General features: G+C 49.9%; 1 protein-coding gene across 1 annotated transcript; it reads right to left on the minus strand.

Moving 5' to 3' along the window:
* Positions 1–732: 732 nt before the first annotated feature.
* On the minus strand, positions 733–23377 carry LOC310688207 (uncharacterized protein; the record flags this gene model as incomplete). The annotated part of the gene is made up of 9 exons (XM_083464332.1): positions 23288–23377; positions 14916–15071; positions 12331–12507; positions 8215–8505; positions 7178–7307; positions 4905–5250; positions 3832–4855; positions 3617–3736; positions 733–2934 (listed from the first exon to the last, which is right to left on the minus strand). Exons 1-9 carry the CDS (start codon positions 23315–23317, stop codon positions 733–735), a joined length of 4476 nt encoding a protein of 1491 aa, XP_083320458.1. The 5' UTR covers positions 23318–23377.
* Between the last annotated feature and the right edge of the window lie 1281 nt (positions 23378–24658).

Below are 24658 nucleotides of genomic sequence, written 5' to 3' on the forward strand. Positions count from 1 at the left end.
AGGGCAAGGAGGCCAAGAGACCTTTGCTCAAGAGGCCCAGGCAGTGAGTGGAAGATGGAGTGGAGGGGAGATGGGAGCCTGCTCAGGGCTTGGCTCCTTAGAGGGACAGGAAAGGAAGGGAAGGCTCTGCTGCCTCCCTGGCCTGGGCTGCCCCCCCCCCCAAAAAAAAATCTGTGCTTAGAGAGGAGAGGAAGGGGAGGTGGGGAAAGGGCTCCGTGGCTTCAGTGGGGACAGTGGAGAGTGACCTTGTGGGGACATGGGCACCAGACTCTGCTGCAGAGACGCAGTGGCCGGCCTGGGGGCACCATGGGGGTGGGGGTGGCAGCTAGAGGTGGGGGCCTGTTGCCCAGGGAGTCTGGAGCACCAGGAACAGATGGCAGTGGGAAGGGTGACAAAGGAGGCAAGATTGGGGCCAGGGGAGGGAGCGCTTTCAAAAGCCTGGGGGGATGCTGGGAGGTGGGCGACCCAGGGCTCCCAGGTTGAGATGGAGGTCCTGGAAGCTGGGGTGGGGAGCCGGAGGGCAAGGGAGGAGGGGGAGGAAGCCTGAGAGCCTGATCCCCAGCCCCGCTGGGGGCCATTCAGGATTTTAAAGGAGGCAGAGGGCTAAGGGGTGGAGGCTGGCGCGAGGTCGGCGGCTGGGCCCGGGGAGGCGATAACGAGGGGCTCCCAGGTTGGGTCGTGGGCTTCGGAGCCTGAGAAGCAGCAGAGGACGGTGCCTCAACGCCGTCAGGATCAGGACCTGCCAGGGAGGGTGGGCGAGGACGCAAGTGGGGTGCTTTGACAGGCGGGGGCAGGAAGCTCTCTGGCTCGGATGGCTGTGGCAGAGGCTTCCATTGCGGAAGGAAAGCTCCGTGGCCCGGAAGCCGGCTGGAGGACGATTCTGATGCCCAGGGGCGATGCAGGAGTGCCCTGCCATGGGAGAGAGTGGAGTGAGAATGGCCCTGACCTGGCATGGGCCCCGGAAAAGTCCTGGGCATGGTATGGGGTCTGGGGCCACGGGTTCGGAAAGGCCTGGGGGGCTGGCGCATGAGGTGGGGGTGGGAAGTGCCCTTGATTCGGAAAGGCCTGGGGGGCTGGCGCATGAGGTGGGGGTGGGAAGTGCCCTTGGTTCGGAAAGGCCTGGGGGGCTGGCGCATGAGGTGGGTGTGGGAAGTGCCCTTGGTGCCCCGGCGGGGCATGGAAGGAATCCAGAGGCACGAAAGGCTGTGAGATGAACGGCACGGCTTGGGCAGGGGGCTGCTGGAAGGGATTGGAGGAAGGGGCAGACTGGGCCTGCTGCATGAGGGGGTCCCAGGAGGCAGGAGGGGACTGCGAATGGGGAGACATGGCGTTGGAGACAGGGGCCCAGGAAGGCTCACCAAGCAGCGGCAGCTGGTACGCAGGATCTGGCCAGGGGAAGCGTGGCCCCTGCTGGAACTGGGCTGGAGGAAGGGGGTATGGGAAGGGGTGTGGAGAAGGAAGCAGCACTGGGAGCCCATGGATGGGGCACAGCAAGAGCGGGGGGCCAATTAGGTTCCCCCAGGAAGCCCTTGGAACACCAGGGTTGTGAGTGTCTTCCTCCGCCAACGCAAGCTCCTCTTCCTCTAGCAAAACTCCTGCGTCGCTCCCAGATGCTGAGGAGCTGAGGGGGATTGCAGAACGTGGCCTCCTCTCCAGCCCAGCACCCAGTACATTGTGTCCGGAGCTTCTTGATGGTCTGGGGTGTAGCTTAAGTCCGGAGCTGCTGGTGGAGGGTCCAGGGTGGGGGTCAGGTGTGAAGTTCCTTGAGGTCCCAGGGCACGGATCTTGTCCAGAACTGCTGGTCGAGGGTCCAGGGCTGGGGTCAGGTGTGGAGTTCCTTGAGGTCCCAGGGCACGGATCTTGTCCAGGACTGCTGGTCGAGGGTCCAGGGTAGGGGTCAGGTGTGGAGTTCCTCAAGGTCCCAAGGAATGGATCTTGTCCAGGACTGCTGGTCGAGGATCCAGGGTGGGGGTCAGGTGTGGAGTTCCTGGAGGTCCCAGGGCACGGATCTTGTCCAGAACTGCTGGTCGAGGGTCCAGGGCTGGGGTCAGGTGTGGAGTTCCTTGAGGTCCCAAGGAATGGATCTTGTCCAGGACTGCTGGTCGAGGATCCAGGGTGGGGGTCAGTTGTGGAGTTCCTGGAGGTCCCAGGGCACGGATCTTGTCCAGAACTGCTGGTCGAGGGTCCAGGGCTGGGGTCAGGTGTGGAGTTCCTCAAGGTCCCAAGGAATGGATCTTGTCCAGGACTGCTGGTCGAGGATCCAGGGCTGGGGTCAGGTGTGGAGTTCCTTGAGGTCCCAGGGCACGGATCTTGTCCAGAACTGCTGGTCAAGGGTCCTGGGCTGGGGTCAGGTGTGGAGTTCCTCAAGGTCCCAAGGAATGGATCTTGTCCAGGACTGCTGGTCGAGGATCCAGGGTGGGGGTCAGGTGTGGAGTTCCTTGAGGTCCCAGGGCACGGATCTTGTCCAGAACTGCTGGTCGAGGGTCCAGGGTGGGAGTCAGGTCTCGAGTTCCCGGAGGTCCCAGGGCACGGATCTTGTCCAGAACTGCTGGTCGAGGGTCCAGGGTGGGAGTCAGGTCTCGAGGTCCCGGAGGTCCCAGGGCACGGATCTTGTCCAGAACTGCTGGTCGAGGGTCCAGGGTGGGAGTCAGGTCTCGAGGTCCCGGAGGTCCCAGGACACGGATCTTGTCCAGAACTGCTGGTTGAGCTTCCAGGGTGGGGGTTAGGTTTGAATCTCCTTAAAAATCGAGGGGGCGGCTCATATCTGGTGGTTCTTGAAGGACCAGGACACAATTTGTATCCAGAGCTCTTCCCCAAGTGCCCAGAGGGGCAGTGACTTCTGGGGTTTTTGGGGGGCCTAGGGCACAGAGGTGGTTCTGCAGAGTCAGGGGTATCAAGGGCTCTTCGCTCAGGGGTGCTTTTGGTCTCTGAGTCCTGTCCTGAGAAAGAGAGAGAGGGAGGGAGGGGGTTAGCAGCTTCCGACAAGGCAAGTGACTCCGACAGCCAGCTGTGCACCCACAAGTTTCAACCAACCCCCCCCCCCGCACCATCACAACTGGTCCTACATCCTTGATGCTCCCTGGTGCCTCCAGCCCTAAGGTCACCCTCTCCCAACCTCCAAGTTTTGAACATCTAGACCAGGGGTGGAGAACATCTGCAGCCCTCCAGATATTGTGGGAATCCCAACTCTTTCAGTTCCAGCCAGCGTGGTCAGTGGTCATGGGTGACGAGGGAAATTGCCTGAAGTCCCTCAGGCTCCCCAAGGCCTGGTCTCCAAGGAGGCAGGGGTCCCTCTGACTAGCTCCTCTTTTAGAAGAGCCCCTCCACTCCCCATTCCAAACATTTCAGCTGCCAGGTGGTCCTGGGATGACAAGCTCCCCTACCTTCTCTCCTAGGATGATGGGCTCACCTTGTCCAGAAGACCCAGGGAGGGCTCCTCCCTCTTCCGGAAGGGTGGCAGGCTTTCTTTGAGAGAACAGGTGGACCAAGTTGGCAACCTGTTCTTGAGAAAGGATACCCGCATCGACAAGATGTTGTGCCACCTCTGGGACAATAGCTCACCTTGACCAGAAGGCCCAGGACGGACATGTTCTGCTTCCTCTCCCTCTTCTGGGACAACAGGCTCTCCTTGACCAGAAGGCCCAGGACGGACATGTTCTGCTTCCTCTCCCTCTTCTGGGACAACAGGCTCTCCTTGACCTGAAGGCCCTGGATGGACATGTTCTGCTTCCTCTCCCTCCTCCGGGACAACAGGCTCTCCTTGACCTGAAGGCCCAGAACGGACATGTTCTGCTTCCTCTCCCTCCTCCGGGACAACAGGCTCTCCTTGACCTGAAGGCCCTGGGTGGACATGTTCTGCTTCCTCTCCCTCCTCTGGGACAAAATGCTCTGCTTGACCAGAAGGCCCTGGATGGACATGTTCTGCTTCCTGTCCCTCTTCTGGGACAACAGGCTCTCCTTGACCTGAAGGCCCAGGACGGACATGTTCTGCTTCCTCTCCCTCCTCCGGGACAACAGGCTCTCCTTGACCTGAAGGCCCAGGACGGACATGTTCTGCTTCCTCTCCCTCCTCTGGGACAACAGGCTCTCCTTGACCTGAAGGCCCTGGGTGGACATGTTCTGCTTCCTCTCCCTCCTCTGGGACAAAATGCTCTGCTTGACCAGAAGGCCCTGGATGGACATGTTCTGCTTCCTCTCCCTCCTCTGGGACAACTGGCTCTGCTTGACCAGAAGGCCCTGGATGGACATGTTCTGCTTCCTGTCCCACTTCTGGGACAACAGGCTCTGCTTGACCAGAAGGCCCTGGATGGACATGTTCTGCTTCCTCTCCCTCCTCTGGGACAACAGGCTCTCCTTGACCTGAAGGCCCAGGACGGACATGTTCTGCTTCCTCTCCCTCCTCTGGGACAACAGGCTCTCCTTGACCAGAAGGCCCTGGATGGACATGTTCTGCTTCCTGTCCCTCTTCTGGGACAACTGGCTCTCCTTGACCAGAAGGCCCTGGATGGACAAGTTCTGCTTCCTCTCCCTCCTCTGGGATAATAGGCTCTCCTTGACCAGAAGGCCCTGGGTGGACATGTTCTGCTTCCTTTCCCTCTTCTGGGACAACAAGCTCTCCTTGACCAGAAGGCCCTGGATGGACATGTTCTGCTTCCTCTCCCTCCTCTGGGACAACAGGCTCTGCTTGACCAGAAGGCCCAGGAAGGATGAGTTCTGCTCTCTCTCCCTCCTCTGGGACAACTGGCTCACCTTGACCAGAAGGCCCAGGATGGACAAGTTGTGCTTCCTCTGGAGCAACAGGTTCTTCTTGACCAGAAGGCCCAGGGATGACAAGCTCTTCTTCTTTCTCCCCCTCCTTTGGGATGGCAAGTGCTCCTTGACCAGAAGGCCCCAGAAGGACAAACACATCTTCAGCCCAACCCAGGTCAGGTGCAGTGGGGGCGTTTGCTGTTGGCACCAGTTCCTGCTTAAATCGCCGCAATTGAAAGGCTGCTGTGGAGACATCATATCCCAGGATGTCATGCAGTTCCCAGTAGGAAGGGGAGCACTCAATTCCTCCCCGGAGCATGTCAGCCATGTAGCGCCACAGGAGGGCCTCCACCTTGCGGCGACACTGCTCTGCAGAGCGCCAGACTCCTGCCTGCCTGAGAGCCGTGGACATCATAGAAGGGCTGGGGATGTGGTCTGGTGTCTGGGAGGAGAGACTCCTCCATGTCCTCAGGAGAATCTTCTCTTCCTTCTCGGTCCATTCTACAAAACAGTCACAGAACCATAGAATTGTAGAGTTGGGAGGTACCCAGAGTGGGATAATCTGCAGTCAAAATGAACATTATATTTGCTAAATAAGCATATGGAGGGGTTAAGACACTTTGAGTTCCTCCATTCCTAAACAAGGCAAGTCTATGTGGTGTTATATCGTCTTGTGGTAGGATGTAGGGCAAAGGATCTCAATCTTTTCTCCTTCCTTCTTGCCCCAGTCTCTCTCTTCCTTTCAAGTAAGCAATGTGAGCAGATGTAATCATAGAATCATAGAGCTGGAAGGGACCTCAAGGGTCATCTAGTCCAACCCTCTGCAAGGCAGGAATCTCAGCCCAAGCAGCCATGACAGATGGCCATCCAAGCTCTGCCTAAAAACCTCCAATGGAGGAGAATCCACAACCTCCCAAGGGAGACCATTCCACTGTCAAATAGCTCATACTGTCAGAAAGTTCTTCCTGGAGCTATTGGTTTGAATCCTACCCTCCAGAACAGGAGAAAACAAACTTGCTCCATCTTCCAGGTGACAGCCCTTGATATATTTGAAGATGGCTCTTATACCTCCTCTCAATATCCTCTTTTGCAGGCTAAACTTCTCCAGCTCCTTCAACCGTTCCTCATAAGACTTGGTTTCCAGACCCTTGACCATCTTGGTCTCCCTCCTCTGCACACCTTCCAGCTTGTCAACATCCTTCTTAAATTGTGGTGCCCAGTATTGGGCACAGGACTCCAGGTGTGGTCTGACCAAGGCAGAATACTATTACTTCCCTTGATCAGGAAACTAGACTTCTGTTGATGCAGCCTAGAATAGCATTAGCTTTTTTTGCTGCGGCATCACACTGTGGACTCATGTTAAGCTTGTAGTCCACTCAAACCCCTAGATCCTTTTCACATCTATTCCTAATAAATCAGGTTTTCCCCATCATATATTTGTGCATCTGGTTCTTCCTTCCTATGGGAAGGACCTTACATTCGTCCCTGTTAAAATTCATTGTTAGCTTGCACCTTGTTCTCCAATCTGTTAAGGTCATGCTCAAAGACCAGGCTCCATTTTGGAAACTAGTTTTGTATTTTGTAACTGAAAACTATTTTACCTGCATACTACTTTGATATATTTGCTGTCTGCATTAAAATGTAAGTAAACATTTATGTTTTTACTAAAACGTAAGGTTCATTCTTAGCAACAGGGACAGAGGGGGAAAAGATCAGCAGAACACAAATAAACAGGGATAAAAGGTGCAATTGCCTAATTCCTAGCTTCCAGTAAGCTGCAAAAGCACGTAAGTGTGTTTACTCTGCTAAAAAGCCCTTCATATTTTTCCCACACACATGGGATAGAATGCTTAAATTTTGATTTACAGACTTAATCCTCAATCCATCTCCATCAAGTCCAAACCCCGGAAATGCAGGAATCACAGCTAAAGCATCTTTGACAGGCAACCGTCATGTCCTTTTTATCCTACTGCATCCTTCCTTCTGCACCCGTGTCAAGGAGAACCATGGGACCCCAGTGGCTCCTTGGTCCCTCCAGCCTTCCCAAAAGGACTTTTTGCATGAAAGAGAAAACGAACTTGTAATATCTGGATTTGAAGATTGAAAAAAAATACTGCTTTAGAGAAGATAGAATGGTTGGAGCTTAAAGAATGAATATCATCTGTAGCGGCAGAGAGTTATTCTACTCTATTTTTCTTCCGTTTTTTTCTTTCTTTCCTTTTCTCTTGCTTGCTCCTTCTTTAGATTTTTCCTTTTCTTGCATTTTCTTCCTCCAGACTTGGCTCTTTTCTAGATTAAGTATCTGTTTTATCTCAGCATATTATAAAAAGAGACTTTGTAATGGGCATGCATTTCTGTATATCTTTGAATTTATCTATCAATAAATGTTAAGACAAAAAAAACCCTCAAGTTCAAGAGTACCACCCACCTAAAGGATTATACAGGAGGTCCGGTTTGAGATGGCAAGCGGAGAAGGTGTCCAGGAACTGCTGCAAAGTTGTGCCTTTGACCATTCCTCCTTTCTCCCCGAGGATCTCCCACCTGCAGAACCAGGTCATCTGCAAAGGAGAGACCCAGACAGACCCCCCGGCTCTCAGATTCTTGCCCAGTTCAACTTCCGGAGCAACCTTGCATCCGCTGAACCAAATCTGCCCCTCCTCCAATTCTGCAAACTGAGGTCGGTGGAAGAAGACTGGAAAAAGTTTAAAGACTATTTACAGAAATACTGTAAAATTAATGAATGTTAGGAAAATGTTGGAATGAAGTTATATGGCTTTAGTAGAAATGTTACAAGGAATTAAGTATAAATAGATTATTAGAGCATTAAAGGGAAAAATAAGGTTAGAGTGTGTTAAGAAAATTATAGGATAGAAAATAGAGGAAGATGGAAAGGAGGTCGTGGAAATTAGTGAAAGAAGGATAAAATATTGAAATTGGACTGTTTTAAATGGTTTTTGTTTTGTTTTGTTAGTTGTATGTTAATGTTTTGCAGGGTTTTTTTATTGTACTGTATTATTGTATGTTTTTTCTTTTTTGGTTTTTTGTAGCGTCGTGTTCAATTTGTTGGAAAATTAATAAATATTATTACTAATTTTAAAAAAATCTGCAAACTGAGGCACCCGCCTCACCTTGGCCCATTATAGTGCCGGCCCGGTTAACGAAGAAGTCGCGTCCATGGATTACTGATTAAGTCCGTCCGTCAGGGTGACTGAGAAATCCCTTAGCAATTTCCACCTGAGATACCCACCTCCCCACTTCCTCTATCGGACCAGCGTGGCCTGGCTTCCGATTGGCAGGACTGGGCCAGCTGGTTGTCTGAACCACTACAGGAAATAACCCCTTAAAAATGGCTCTACGGTCCTTGATCCCTCTTGGTCCTGCAACTGATGCCTGAACCAGAATCTGAAGCCCTGATTTAGGTAGCTGGGTGTTACCCTCAGCTTCCCCAAGAGATGGGTTGCCTACCTTGAGGCTGGGCTCCTGCAGGTTGTCCCCATAGAGGGCTGAGATGGGGAGAAAGAGCACCTTACTGGGGTCCCTGACCCACGCCCCGAGCCAGTCACACACTTTCCCAACGATATATTTGTAGCGGTCGCAGCTGTAAGGCTCCGGCGTGGAAGAGTCCATCTTGTTGACACACACCACGAACTGCTTCACCGGGAGTTTGCTGGCCAGCAGGATCTGCCTCTGGGTCATGTGCCAACGCATTTCAAAGTCCCTCTTCTCTGCAGAGATCACAAACAGCAGGCAGTCAACCTGAGGGAGGGAGAGGAGGAAAGAAAAGGCCGTCAAAACTCTCAGTCGCCTGGCCCTGACTTTCTGCCAGGGAAGGGTATTCCCTAAGAACATCAGAAGATGGCTCTCTAGCCCAGCAGTCTCTACTCACAACGGCCAAGCAGAGGCCTCAATGGGAAACTTGCAAGCAGGATTCAGGCACGAGAGCCCCCTCCCTCCATGGGGCTTTGGGCTGAAGCCCCCACAACCCCTCAGATGCAAGCGCATACAGTGGTCCCTTGCTTCTCAAATGCCTTGGTATTTAAATAACTTGGAACCCAAAACTGCAAATCCAGAAGTAAGCGTTCCGGTTTGTGAACTTTTTTCAGAAGCTGAATGTGCTCCGTTTTGAGTGCCACGTTTCCATTTTGAGTGTTACTCTAGGTCTGTCTGTTTTTGCTATTTTGCATTTTTGCGGCTCTTTTTTGTTTTGTTTTTGTGACTGTGTGGAACCCAGTTCAGCTACTGATTGACTGTGTGACTGCAGTACATTGTTTATTGCTTTCATTTTATGGATCAATGGTCTCATTAGATAGTAAAATTCATGTTCAATTGCTGTCATTGCCTCCTGTGGGAACAGCCCTACTGCATCAGAGGGTGTTGCGGGGAGGGGGGATGCATTTAGAACAGGGGTCCGCAAGGTTTACCTCGCCTGGGCCGGTTCACTCCAGCAGAGATCCCTCTGCGGGCTGGATCACACGTGGCCTGCCATTTCCAGCACCTGCGCAGACGCAATTTCCGGCAGAAGAAAGTTCCCGCACCATGCTGCACCAGTTTAGCGAAGCGCGCAGGGACTTGCCAAGTGGGCGACTCAGTTCAGGGGTGGCTTGTGGGCCTTGTAGGCTGCTTGGGGCCCGTGGGCCTTAAGTTGCCTACCCCCGATTTAGAACAGGGGTTAGCAAACTTTTTCAGCAGGGGGTTGGTCCACTGTCCCTCAGACCTTGTGGGGGGCCGGACTATATTTGGGGGGGGGTGAACGAATTCCCCACGAATGCCCCACAAATAACCCAGAGATGCCTTTTAAAGAAAATAATAATAATAATAATTTATTATTTATACCCCGCCCGTCTGGCTGAGTTTCCCCAGCCACTCTGGGCGGCTTCCATAAAAACCAAAAATACAGTAAAATATCACACATTAAAAACTTCCCTGAACAGGGCTGCCTTAAGATGTCTTCTGAATGTCAGGTAATTAGTTATCTCTTTGACATCTGAAGGGAGGGCGTTCCACAGGGCGGGCGCCACTACCGAGAAGGCCCTCTGTCTGGTTCCCTGTAGCCTCACTTCTCGCAATGAGGGAACTGCCAGAAGGCCCTCGGCGCTAGTAGAAAGCACACATTCTACTCATGTAAAAACACACTGATTCCCAGACTGTCTGCAGGCCAGATTTAGAAGGCGATTGGGCCGGATCTGGCCCCCAGGCCTTAGGTTACTGGCCCCTGATTGAGAAGGTCCAGGCCAAGGAAGAGCCCAAAGATTTGACAAGACGGTGGTGGCTGGTACCCATTGGAACTGGCAGGACAGAAAACAAGGAGGTGGACAGAAGGTGGTGCCAGAGGGAGCGGCTGGCAGAGCCAAGGAATTCTCGTTTTGGGAGTTCATGATGGCTGGGAGTTTGTTAAGAGGGAGATAGTAAAAGCACAACGTCAGGCAATACCAATGAGACGGAAACATGGAAGGTGCCTAAAGAAGCCAGGGTGGCTATCTAAAGAACTTTTAACTGAGTTAAGATTAAAAAAGGATGTGTACAAAAAATGGAAAAGGGGGGAAACCACCAAAGAGGAATTCAAACAAATAGCCAGTACGTGTAGACACAAAGTCAGAAAAGCTAAAGCACAGAATGAACCCAGGCTTGCTAGAGAGGTTAAAAGTAACAAAAAAGGTTTTTATGGGTATGTTCGTAGCAAAAGGAAGAACAAAGAAATAGTGGGGTCACTCAGAGGAGAAGATGGTGGGTCACAGAAAGGGCTGAACTCCTCAATGCCTTCTTTGCCTCGGTCTTCTCCGATAAAGAAAACAATGCCCGACCTGAAGAATTTGGAGCAAATGATTCAGCAAAGGAAACACAGCCCAGAATAACTAAGGAGATAGTACAAGAATACTTGGCTAGTTTAGATGTATTCAAGTCTCCAGGGCCAGATGAGCTGCATCCAAGAGTATTAAAAGAACTGGCAGATGTGATCTCAGAACCACTGGCAGTCATCTTTGAGAATTCCTGGAGAACAGGCGAAGTCCCGGCAGACTGGAGGAGGGCAAATGTTGTCCCTATTTTCAAAAAGGGGAAAAGAGAGGACCCAAATAATTACCGCCCAGTCAGTCTGACATCAATACCAGGGAAGATTCTGGAGCAGATCATTAAGCAAACAGTCTGTGAGCACCTAGAAAGGAATGCTGTGATCACCAATAGTCAGCATGGATTTCTGAAAAGTAAGTCATGTCAGACTAACCTGATCTTGTTTTTTGACAGAATTACAAGCCTGGTAGATGAAGGGAACGCAGTGGATGTAGCCTACCTTGATTTCAGCAAGGCATTTGACAAGGTGCCCCATGATATTCTTGTAAAGAAGCTGGTAAAATGCGGTCTTGACTATGCTACCACTCTGTGGATTTGTAACTGGCTGACTGACCGAACCCAAAGGGTGCTCATCAATGGTTCCTCTTCATCCTGGAAAAGAGTGACTAGTGGGGTGCCACAGGGTTCTGTCTTGGGCCCAGTCTTATTCAACATCTTTATCAACGACTTGGATGATGGACTCAAGGGCATCCTGATCAAATTTGCAGATGACACCAAACTGGGAGGGGTGGCTAACACCCCAGAGGACAGGATCACACTTCAAAACGACCTTGACAGATTAGAGAACTGGGCCAAAACAAACAAGATGAATTTTAACAGGGAGAAATGTAAAGTATTGCACTTGGGCAAAAAAAAATGAGAGGCACAAATACAAGATGGGTGACACCTGGCTTGAGAGCAGTACATGCGAAAAGGATCTAGGAGTCTTGGTTGACCACAAACTTGACATGAGCCAACAGTGTGACGCGGCAGCTAAAAAAGCCAATGCAATTCTGGGCTGCATCAATAGGAGTATAGCGTCTAGATCAAGGGAAGTAATAGTGCCACTGTATTCTGCTCTGGTCAGACCTCACCTGGAGTACTGTGTCCAGTTCTGGGCACCACAGTTCAAGAAGGACACTGACAAACTGGAACGTGTCCAGAGGAGGGCAACCAAAATGGTCAAAGGCCTGGAAACGATGCCTTATGAGGAACAGCTAAGGGAGCTGGGCATGTTTAGCCTGGAGAAGAGGAGGTTAAGGGGTGATATATAAAAGGATGTCACATAGAGGAGGGAGAAAGGTTGTTTTCTGCTGCTCCAGAGAAGCGGACACGGAGCAATGGATGCAAACTACAAGAAAGAAGATTCCACCTAAACCTTAGGAAGAACTTTCTGACAGTAAGAGCTGTTTGACAGTGGAATTTGCTGCCAAGGAGTGTGGTGGAGTCTCCTTTTTTGGAGGTCTTTAAGCAGAGGCTTGACAACCATATGTCAGGAGTGTTCTGATGGTGTTTCCTGCTTGGCAGGGGGTTGGACTCGATGGCCCTTGTGGTCTCTTCCAACTCTATGATTCTATGATTCTATGCCCCCCTCCTTCCCGCTGAGCTTTAAAAGGGCAAAACTTAGAGTGAGGAGGGGGGAGAATTTGACACCCAGCCCCTTCCCGCCCAACACATTTACTGCATGCGCAGGACACAACCTTCGGCATGAAACCTCTCTTGTCCCCTCAGCTGCTGAGGAGCAGAGACTCTCACCTTTTGCTGGCCTTGCAAGCAGCAGCTGCGGTACATCCCTACACGACTTGGGGGTTCTGCAATGGTGACTTCATACTTGGGGCTCTTGTAATGCCCTCTTCCCGGAGCCGCACCCCTTTTCTGAACTTGCTGGAGGTTCTGCAGCAACTGCCTGTACGACTTGCCTTGCTCCACCTTCTGCAAAGGAGACAGAGGTGGCAGAAAATCCCAGGCAGGCGGGGGCATACAGCGGACACCACCCCCACCCCAGTTTAACAGCAGTTAGGTATGCCAAGCAGTATCCAGGTTAACACTTTATTCATTGACATGTTTTATTGGCACTGATTTTATGATGTCATTTACACTGATTTTATGTTCTTTTTAATGGAAAATACAGTGGTACTTCGGGTTACAGACGCTTCAGGTTACAGACTCCGCTAAGCCAGAAATAGTACCTCAGGTTAAGAACTTTGCTTCAGGATGAGAACAGAAATCGTGCTCTGGCGGCGCAGCAGCAGCGGGAGGCCCCATTAGCTAAAGTGGTGCTTCAGGTTAAGAACAGTTTCAGGTTCAGAACGGACCTCCGGAATGAATTAAGTTCTTAACCAGAGGTACCACTGTATTGTTGGGTGTTTTGGGGAGGGGTTTCAGTCTGGATGATGCCCCGAGTCCATTCCAGTTCTTGGGGGTCCTTTACCCAGGGAGAATCTAAGGTTTTATTTCAGAACTAGTCAGGCAAGTTCCTTTGCAAGACCATGACCTTAGCTGGCTACTGAAATGTCCTCATCAGCACCCCAAAAGAATGAGCCAGGCTGATTGGGAGAGGGGGCATTTCTCCACCCTGCTCACCTGGCTGCCAGGTGAGCTGGAAGCTGGGGAAGGGCTTGAAGAAGGAGACCCAGTGATCTGCTTGCTCTACACTGGACCCAAAGCTGCGATTAATGGAGAAGCAAGATCTACTGGGGCTGTTGGGGCCATGAACCCCTCCATCTGACGCTCAGGTTGTATAGATCAGTGTTTCCCAACCTTTTTTGGGCAAAGGCACACTTGTTTCATGAAAAAAATCTCGAGGCACACCACCATTACAGCCCCGTGACGTCAGCGCGCAGCGTCACGCCGGGAGGGACATGAATTGCTAGCAAATTACATAATCACCTCCTTGAGGGCTGGCTCATCTTCTCCGAAGGCAGAACCCCATTAATTAACAGCACAGACTCACACCATAGCCAAGACGAGGGGGGAAAACCTCAGTCATGCACAGTCATGCACATGTGGGGGCTAAATGAGGACGAAGACCGGGCAGAGAGCAGGGTTCAAATCACCCCACCTGGCCAGGACGATCCCTGGGTGCTTCCTTGGGCCACTCGCCTGACCCACCTCGCAGGGCTGTTGTTGCGAGGATAACACGGGGAGAACCACGCACGCCCCGGGGAGCTCCTTGGAGGAGAAAGCGGGTGATGAATGCAATGCACAAAATATATGAGAGGCGACCAGGTTTTGCAGGTGAGGGGCCCCCGCCAGCCTCCGCTTCCAACACCCGGCGCAACGACGCCGAAGTTTCCCCCCGGGATTGGCTCAGGGAGCAGCGCTGCTCCCCCCCGGCTCCCCTTCGGCCTCCCGGGTCTCTCTCTGCCGCCCACTGGGGACCCCCCTCACCTGCCAAGTCCGGAGCGCCGGTGGAAGTTGCATGCATGCATGCAGGGCGCCGCGTTGCCATTGCATTGCACTGCACTCCATGCAACGCCTGCACGCATGCATTGCCTTGCACGCCCGCCAAGGGGTCTCCCCGCGGTCCGATGCTTCCCCTCCGGTGCGGATGCAGCATTGCAAAAATAAAAAACCCCCGACGCAGCCCTACCTGGGGGGCAGCCTCCGCCTCCGCTGCTCTGCCTCCGCAGGGATCCCCGGGCTCCATCCTGCCGCCCGATCTCTGCGGGGGCGCAGGCAGGCTGCGCGGGGTCTGCGCAGAAGAGCCCCTGCCCGCGCGGCGGCCGCCGCCGCTGCGCTCATTCCATGGCCGGGAGAAGAGCGCTTCAAACAAAACGCCCGGCCCGCCAGGCCACGCTGGGAAACGTAGTTCGCGCACCCCGCGCGGGCGCGGAGCCCAAGGGCAAGGGGACTACGGATCCCGGCAGCCCCCGCGCCGGGGACGGAGGGGGAGAGGCCGGGTGCAGGGATGGAGGGACGGGTGGGCGAGCGAGTGAGTGAGTGGCAGCCGCCAAGCCTTGGCCGAGAGCCAGGATGGGCCTCCCCGGAGGAGGAGGAGGGAGGCGCAGAGCGGGAGGGAGGGAGGGAACCCCAGGGGTCATCTAGTGACGGCGCCCCAATCGAAAATTTGACTTAAAAAAATAAATAAAAAATCTTTCGAATTTTTTAATTTTTCCCGCGGCACACCAGGCAACATCTCACGGCACACTAGTGTGCCGCGGAACAGTGGTTGGGAAACACTGGTATAGATATCCAGAGATTCTGAAGCCCCTGCAGCTCCTGGGGTCTCTCGCCACTCGGAGACAGGGGTGGCATGTGAAAATACTTTGTATTTCCTTGCTTTGAGCATCATTTGGCAGAAAGTCAAGCCACAAACTTAATAATTAGGAAGGAGATACCTGTTTCCAGAGGGTCTCCATAGTTGCTGCTTTAAGATGCCCACATTTGTAGAGAAGGTGGCCGACGAGGGTGGACTTCCCGGACTCCTCTGAACCCGAGACCAGGATCCGGAGTGGGGGGTTCCTCATCTTCTCTGTGCCCGCAGCTGCCAACTCCTATATAGGGGAGGGGAGGGAGCAAAGACAGGGTGAGAGATGGGCATGGGCCTTTGGGTGAGGCACTGAATGAGAACCTGTGTTTTACAAAATGCTAGTATACTGCTGCGTCATTGAAAAAATTGCAGTTTACAGCAATAAAACCATATAAAAAGGTTTTTTTAAAAAAATAACCATTGTGGAAGGGTGTGTTCTTTATTTTCTGAAGGTACTAAAAAGTTTTCAGCAGGTGTTTCAAAGTTGACACAGAAGGTACCTGCTGAATCTCCAGTGGCAAAGAGTTCCACCGGACTAGCCCAATGATACTAATGGATCAGGTGTGTCAGGTGAGGGGAGCAACTGAATGAAGGAGCATCAAATCAGCCACCACCCTAGAGGTGCAAGAACAACTGTTTCTGAAAACCTAGGATGACAGTCCAATAACTGAAGAACTTTTATTGGAGATGCCCCATTGAAGAGGTATGGTTCAACCTGCAAATTCCAAGAGCTATTCTCACCCACATTAACAGAAAGCACAGACACACACACACACACACAGACACACACACACACACTATATATATATATATATATGCTTTCGTAGATTTTCACGGGTACAGGAATGCAGGTTTTGGTGTCTTCGGGTGTCTTCCCGTGTAAGAGTTGGGGTGTCTAGGCCAGTGTTTCCCAACCGGTGTGCCGCGGCACACTACTGTGCCGTGAGACACCGGCTGGTGTGCCGTGGGAGGGAGGCGGGCGAGTCGGGCGGCGAGAGGCGGCGGCGGCGGCGAGGATCCGCGTCGAGCCGGGGGCGGCTCCGCGGTGGTGGTGCCGAGCGGCGGGGCAGCTCGCGCAAAAGGGAGGAGCGCGAGACAGCGGAGGAGGAGGAGGCCGGCATGTCCGGGCAGCAGCAGCAACAGCAGCAGCAGCAACTCCCGGCGACGGCTCCTCCTCCGCCCGCTATCGCCGCCGCCGCCTCAGCTGCCCTCGCTCTGCTGCCTCCTCCCACCCCGGCAAGGGGAAGGGAAAAAACGTTCACTTTTGTGCGTCCCCCCCCCCGCGTGACGCTGCGCGCTGACGTCACGGGGCGGGGCTTTAATGGTGGTGTGCCGCGAGATTTTTTTCCGGTAAGCAGGTGTGCCGTTGCCCAAAAACGTTTGGGAAACACTGGTCTAGGCGACGTTTCGACGAGGTCTCACTCGTCATCTTCAGGCTGGTGCTTTCGGCTTCTTGTTACTGGAACAGAGCAGGATCTCAGTGTTTGAGTTCCTATAAATACTGTTGAGGGGGTGTGGTGTATAGCCTCCAACGTTCTGGGCAGAGAGGAAGTCCCAGGTTAGTGTGCCTTTTCTTCTTTTGTTCCTTAATTACTTGAGGGATATCTTGAGTGATTTCTTGAGTGATATTCTGAGTACCACTTAGGTGGGTCATTAAGTGTGGATTAGTTGCTAAAGCTTTCGTGTCTTGACCTCTTGAGCTTGTGAAGAGTTTTTCTGAGAAGATGGCTGTACTGCACTTAGTTGTGTTCTGGCTTGGCTTCGTGTATAGGGGCGAGCTGTGGTTTTGTGCCCTGTGCCAGCCAGATCTGTGTAGGGATTGCAGGGGGGTGCAGCATCCGGAGGTGCCACTATGGTTTGGCTACTGGATGGTGTCTGTAATTTATCTGTGGAGAGGGTCTGGGTTTGGGTCTGGTGTGGTTGATTGGTGATGGCGTTCTGTGTGCCTCTGGTTCTGGTGTCGGTTTTTGTGGGGAGGGCTAATTTCCAGATGTCTGGCAGGCGGGACGTGTCGTCACGCTTGTTCATGTTGTGAGGGTGTTTCTCTATCTCGATGGCTTCCATGATTATTCTCTTGTGGTGATGTTCCATGTTAAAGAGCAATTTGGAATCTGCAAAATTAATTTCGTGTCCTGTTTCTTTCATGTGTTGGAAAAGAGAGGAAGTTTTTTCTTCTTTTTTGATGGCATTCTTGTGTTCTGCGATACGTGCATTTATTCGTCTGTTTGTTTGTCCAATGTACGTGGCTGGGCAGACTTTGCAGGGTATTTCATAGACCCCTTGGTTTTCCAACTGGATTTTATCTTTGGGGTTTCTGAGGATATTGGCTATTTTTTGGTTGGTGCAAAAGGCTGTTTTGATATTGTGTTTATGGAGGATTTTGCTAATTTTATCTGTAGTGCCCTTGATATAAGGAAGGAGGGCCATGCCATTGTTTTCTTCTGTGTCTTGGTTTTTGGGGGGTGTTTCTTTTTGGAAAAAGAAACACCCCCCAAAAAGAAACACCCCCCAAAAACCAAGACACAGAAGAAAACAATGGCATGGCCCTCCTTCCTTATATCAAGGGCACTACAGATAAAATTAGCAAAATCCTCCATAAACACAATATCAAAACAGCCTTTTGCACCAACCAAAAAATAGCCAATATCCTCAGAAACCCCAAAGATAAAATCCAGTTGGAAAACCAAGGGGTCTATGAAATACCCTGCAAAGTCTGCCCAGCCACGTACATTGGACAAACAAACAGACGAATAAATGCACGTATCGCAGAACACAAGAATGCCATCAAAAAAGAAGAAAAAACTTCCTCTCTTTTCCAACACATGAAAGAAACAGGACACGAAATTAATTTTGCAGATTCCAAATTGCTCTTTAACATGGAACATCACCACAAGAGAATAATCATGGAAGCCATCGAGATAGAGAAACACCCTCACAACATGAACAAGCGTGACGACACGTCCCGCCTGCCAGACATCTGGAAATTAGCCCTCCCCACAAAAACCGACACCAGAACCAGAGGCACACAGAACGCCATCACCAATCAACCACACCAGACCCAAACCCAGACCCTCTCCACAGATAAATTACAGACACCATCCAGTAGCCAAACCATAGTGGCACCTCCGGATGCTGCACCCCCCTGCAATCCCTACACAGATCTGGCTGGCACAGGGCACAAAACCACAGCTCGCCCCTATACACGAAGCCAAGCCAGAGCACAACTAAGTGCAGTACAGCCATCTTCTCAGAAAAACTCTTCACAAGCTCAAGAGGTCAAGACACGAAAGCTTTAGCAACTAATCCACACTTAATGACCCACCTAAGTGGTACTCAGAATATCACTCAAGAAATCACTCAAGATATCCCTCAAGTAATTAAGGAACAAAAGAAGAAAAGGCACACTAACCTGGGACTTCCTCTCTGCCCAGAACGTTGGAGGCTATACACCACACCCCCTCAACAGTATTTATAGGAACTCAAACACTGAGATCCTGCTCTGTTCCAGTAACAAGAAGCCGAAAGCACCAGCCTGAAGATGACGAGTGAGACCTCGTCGAAACGTCGCCTAGACACCCCAACTCTTACACGGGAAGACACCCGAAGACACCAAAACCTGCATATATATATATATATATTGGTTGGTGCAAAAGGCTGTTTTGATATTGTGTTTATGGAGGATTTTGCTAATTTTATCTGTAGTGCCCTTGATATAAGGAAGGAGGGCCATGCCATTGTTTTCTTCTGTGTCTTGGTTTTTGGGGGGTGTTTCTTTTTGGATTAGCTTCGTAACCCTGTTTTGCTGGTATCCATTGGCGATTAACACATTTGAGAGATTCTGTAACTCAGTTGTCAAGTGGTCTTTGTCAGCCAGGCGTTTGGTTCTGGAGATGAGAGTCTTGGCTACGGAGTTTATTTGTGCAGGGTGGTGGTGTGATTGTGCATGTAAGTAGCGGTTGGTGTGTGTTTTTTTCCGGTAGATAGTGTGTCCTAGGGAGCCATCAGGTTTTTTGTAGATTAGGACGTCAAGGAAGGGAAGTTGGTTGTTGGCTTCTATTTCCATAGTGAATTGTATTTTGGGGTGTAGGCTGTTGAGATGTGTGAGGAAGCTATCTAGTTTTTCTTTCCCGTGTGGCCAAATTACAAAGGTGTCGTCAACATATCTGAGCCAAAGTTTGGGTTTGTGTTCTGACTTGTCTAAAGCATTGGTTTCAAAGTGTTCCATGTACAAATTTGCGATGACCGGTGAGAGGGGTGATCCCATAGGTGCTCCTTCTATCTGTTTGTATCTTTGTCCATTGTGGATGAAGTACGTGTTGGTTAGGCAGTGGTTGGTCAGGTCCAGGATGTATTCGGGGGGATTGTATTTGTTTTGAATGGCTGTCAAGGCTTCATTAATGGGCACTTGTGTGAAGAGAGATACAACATCGAAGCTCACAAGTAGGTCATCGGGATGTAGGTTTTGCTTCTTTATTGTTTCTATGAACTGGAAGGAGTTAGTAACGTGTGAAGCGATGGATTCTGCATAGGGCTGAAGTTGCTTAGCGAGAAATTTAGCGAGATTTTGTAGATATGTTGACGACACCTTTGTAATTTGGCCACACGGGAAAGAAAAACTAGATAGCTTCCTCACACATCTCAACAGCCTACACCCCAAAATACAATTCACTATGGAAATAGAAGCCAACAACCAACTTCCCTTCCTTGACGTCCTAATCTACAAAAAACCTGATGGCTCCCTAGGACACACTATCTACCGGAAAAAAACACACACCAACCGCTACTTACATGCACAATCACACCACCACCCTGCACAAATAAACTCCGTAGCCAAGACTCTCATCTCCAGAACCAAACGCCTGGCTGACAAAGACCACTTGACAACTGAGTTACAGAATCTCTCAAATGTGTTAATCGCCAATGGATACCAGCAAAACAGGGTTACGAAGCTAATCCAAAAAGAAACACCCCCCAAAAACCAAGACACAGAAGAAAACAATGGCATGGCCCTCCTTCCTTATATCAAGGGCACTACAGATAAAATTAGCAAAATCCTCCATAAACACAATATCAAAACAGCCTTTTGCACCAACCAAAAAATAGCCAATATCCTCAGAAACCCCAAAGATAAAATCCAGTTGGAAAACCAAGGGGTCTATGAAATACCCTGCAAAGTCTGCCCAGCCACGTACATTGGACAAACAAACAGACGAATAAATGCACGTATCGCAGAACACAAGAATGCCGTCAAAAAAGAAGAAAAAACTTCCTCTCTTTTCCAACACATGAAAGAAACAGGACACGAAATTAATTTTGCAGATTCCAAATTGCTCTTTAACATGGAACATCACCACAAGAGAATAATCATGGAAGCCATCGAGATAGAGAAACACCCTCACAACATGAACAAGCGTGACGACACGTCCCGCCTGCCAGACATCTGGAAATTAGCCCTCCCCACAAAAACCGACACCAGAACCAGAGGCACACAGAACGCCATCACCAATCAACCACACCAGACCCAAACCCAGACCCTCTCCACAGATAAATTACAGACACCATCCAGTAGCCAAACCATAGTGGCACCTCCGGATGCTGCACCCCCCTGCAATCCCTACACAGATCTGGCTGGCACAGGGCACAAAACCACAGCTCGCCCCTATACACGAAGCCAAGCCAGAGCACAACTAAGTGCAGTACAGCCATCTTCTCAGAAAAACTCTTCACAAGCTCAAGAGGTCAAGACACGAAAGCTTTAGCAACTAATCCACACTTAATGACCCACCTAAGTGGTACTCAGAATATCACTCAAGAAATCACTCAAGATATCCCTCAAGTAATTAAGGAACAAAAGAAGAAAAGGCACACTAACCTGGGAACTTCCTCTCTGCCCAGAACGTTGGAGGCTATACACCACACCCCCTCAACAGTATTTATAGGAACTCAAACACTGAGATCCTGCTCTGTTCCAGTAACAAGAAGCCGAAAGCACCAGCCTGAAGATGACGAGTGAGACCTCGTCGAAACGTCGCCTAGACACCCCAACTCTTACACGGGAAGACACCCGAAGACACCAAAACCTGCATTCCTGTACCCGTGAAAATCTACGAAAGCATATATATATATATATATATATATATATATATATATATATATATATATAAAATATCAGAAGGAAACCTCTTTCATCACACACTCTGTTAAGGAAATGGTTTGAGGGCGACTCTGGGACCAGCTCCATTCAAAGTTGGGCTTCTACCACCGAAGTAGATTGCTTCCCACTAGCAAAGCTGCCAAGGAGATCTTAGCTGCGATTCCTGCATTGCAGGGGGTTGGTCTAGATGCCCCTTTAGGTTCCTTCCAGCTCTAGGATTCCGTGAGTCTCCCGTTTCTAGAATCCTCCCTCTATCAAGAACACTGAACCCCAGCTGTACCAGTCTGCTGCCCCTCAACACAGGCACATTCTTCTGCTATCTCTCCTGGTTCCCACTGCACCCTTTACAGCAGCTGCGTTAACAGCCAGGAATTCAACGGGTGCAGCTTTCCAAGCATTTAGGAGATGCGGAGAAGGAGAAACTTTGCCTGCTGAGTTCCTGCCTCCTGTGCAGCCGCTAAAGGCACAGGTGTCAGAAAACTCAAGAAGCAAGAGACAGCTGGAAGACCAAGACTGCACCTGGCGGCATCCTTTGGCATCACCAGCCATAAGCGCCACCTGCCCTGTTGTCCTGCACAGAGGCACCGCAAACAGTACCAGCAGAAGACACACACGGGGGGGGGGGAAGGGTCTCGTTCAAATAAGCACCCGCTCACTGAGCAATACTTCCTTGCAGCAGTGGCAGAAGAAAGGTCAACTTCTGAGGCTGCAAAATGGGCCAATGGCCCTTTCTGTCCAACCTACTAGGCTGCTCAGCACGTTGAATTTTTAAACTTTTCAAATTCCAAAAACTGAAAAGTTTTAAGATGACTTGGGAATTCAAAACGTAGTTTGGTTAGATTCAGGTAATTGAGGTTTGCTTGGTAAGTAAAATGGGTGTGAAATTGCACAGAAATCAGTAAAAATGATTGCCAAGTTCCTATATAAAAATTATTATTATTACTCATTATTATTATTAAGCATTACCAGGCATTTTCAGAAAATTAAAATGCTTTGCTTTCCTGAAAGCAGTTTGTGTGTTTCTTTATCAAACATAGACTTTTCAAGCTAAGTCTTGTCTGGTCGCAAAAATAACCGGAGATTTGAATTCCTCACACCCAAAAACATATTTTTAAGATTCCCCACCAGAAAAGAATTCCGATTCTTGCATTGCAAGGTGAGCCCTTGAGGTCCCTCCCAGCTCTATATTTCCGAGCTGGAAGACTTGGAGAGAGCAAGAAGCTTCTTTCCAAGCAGCTACAACATCCCAGAGGACAGTCAAGGTCAGTGAGTCAGACTCAGATGTGAGAGAGACCCGAACTCAACTCCCCATTGGGCTTTGAAACTTACTGGGTGACCTTGGAGGCCAGTGGCTGCCCCTCAGCCTAAGCTCCCTCACAGGACTGTTGTGAGGATAAAGGGGGAGTGGGGAGAGGAAAGAAGCTGCCCACCTTGAGCTCCTGGGAGGAAAAGCGGGCTATAAATGCAAAGTGATAAATGAGCTCAGAAGCCCATTATGGAGCAGGCAGATCTTGCCTAAAGAGCCCGGACTTGGGGGTGGGAGTCAGGTGAAAAGAGACCAGCCATGAACAGATTACGCTAGTAGGACTGCAAGACGTTCTGTAAGGAGGACTATTCAAAATATTGCAAGACTATGAAGAGAATTAGTTAATGATAATTAAGAGCAACAGAGAAATTAAGAAATGCAGAATAAGTGATAAAGAACGGAAACTCATCAGAGGTTGTGGACGGATATTATTAAATATTGTATAAGATAAGAAGTTATGTTAAATGATGGTTGAAAATGATATGTAAAAAAAAAACCAATAAAAATGTATTTAAAAAAGAAAGAAAAGAGACCAGCCAAGACTCCCTCCCTCCTTTAAATCCTCTCCCCCAACTCTCTTTCTCATGTGCACAAAACAAACAAAGGCACCCTCAAGTCCAAAAATTTAAATGGATTTAGCCCTTGGGGGTTACAGTTATAATCATGGAGGGATTGCCTTCCAATTTGCACCAGTGCAAATAGTAAGCACAATGCTCATTGCAATTGTCTGCTAATTGGAGACAAACTAATTAGGGGAGGAAGAGGACCAGTCAAACCATCACCTGTTGCAAGCGTCAACCAAGCCCCCCCAATACCCAACGCCTCCTCCTCCCTAAGCCTCCCATAGCAGACACCATATACCTTCCTGGCCCAGGTCCTTCCCCAGCTCTGCCCCCTGGTTTCCCCCTTGCAATGCCCCCACCCCTCCCAGAGGGAGCTTTAAACCCTGGCCACGCCCACCTGCAACCCGGGGAACTCCCCAAGCAGAGATTAACCCCACCTGGCGCCCAGCTGAGTCATCCAAGTCCATTCAATAAACACACAAGACGTAACCGGCTGCACGTTTGGAAATATATATATATACTATTCATTGTACTGAATTGTAGATTTCAACAGAAGTAACTCAAAGTTCAACGAAAAAAGTAGAAGACCCAGTGGATCAGTTCATTCACTGATCAGTTTATGCATAAGGTCCATATATGTGAAAGTGTCTGTTCCACCTGTCTGTTCCTAGAGTCCAACAATCCACACAAAAGGTTGTTGCAGTTTGACAAGGATTTCTGGAATATTAGCCTCGTTTCGCCGTCTTGGGCTTCATCAGTAGTACAAACTCGTATATGACATCACAGGACAGTAGATCATCCTTTTTTTAGACTCTGTGAAAGGATTCTGTGGAACTGATATTTTAAGGTTGTTTAAATGAATATTCTAAATTGTAAAACACAAAATCTAATAAAAAATTATATTAAAAGAGTTTGTGAAAGCAGAAAGTGGGGGTGGAGGACAGGTGCTCGTCCTCTGCACCTGCCCCACGGTCCTTGTTAGACCTCCAAGGTGAGCTGAGCATCTACTTACCTGCAGGAACAACCCCCACCTGGGCAGAAGAGGTGCTTGACTGGAGGCTCCCTGGGCTGAAATAGCTTAAAATATTCTCTTTCCAGTTATGCTGTTTTCAATGTGTATCCTATAGACCTCCATTGGTAATGTTTTATGTATGAAATCTTTAAGATAATATTTTAGTTTCCTGCTAGTTATGTTGCTTTGAATGTGTATTTCATAGGTGACCTTCTGCTGCAATGTTTCGCTTTGGAATGTTTATTTGATGCAATTGCAAACCCCTTTGAGGATTTTTCCCCCACCTTAAAAAAATAAAGTGGGATAAAAATGAAAATATAATAATAAATATTAAAAGGCCAAGGGGAGCGGCAGAGTGAGCTGTCCCTGGAATGATTGCCAGCAGGTTGACACCAAAGGGACATTAGCTTTTAGAGGGGGGTGATAGGAGGATTTTTTTAAATAAAAAACCCAGCTTTTATGCCAATGAGCACAGAGAAACAGATCATCTTCCAAAAGCAGCATTAGACATTTGGTTATCCTAACCATTTATTATGGACTCTGCAAATGCAATGTAATCATTTTGCTCCCACCAGTTGCCGGATGGAGAGGTAAATGTACCGTAAGTTTTCCACATAATGCTGTTGTTGAAACTTCACATTTTTCTTCCTGTGGACACCTGGCTGCGCAAAGAGATATTGTGTTATTACCACTGTTCATTAGTGCTCATGTGTATTTTATACTTCCCCAATAAAATGGAGGTGGGGGCCAGACTCTGTTCATTTTGCATGCGGGGTGCTCACGTCATTCCCCTCTG

The sequence above is a fragment of the Podarcis liolepis genome, assembly GCF_965112155.1.
Source record: "Podarcis liolepis genome assembly, chromosome: 11".
Taxonomy (NCBI): Eukaryota; Metazoa; Chordata; class Lepidosauria; order Squamata; family Lacertidae; genus Podarcis; species Podarcis liolepis.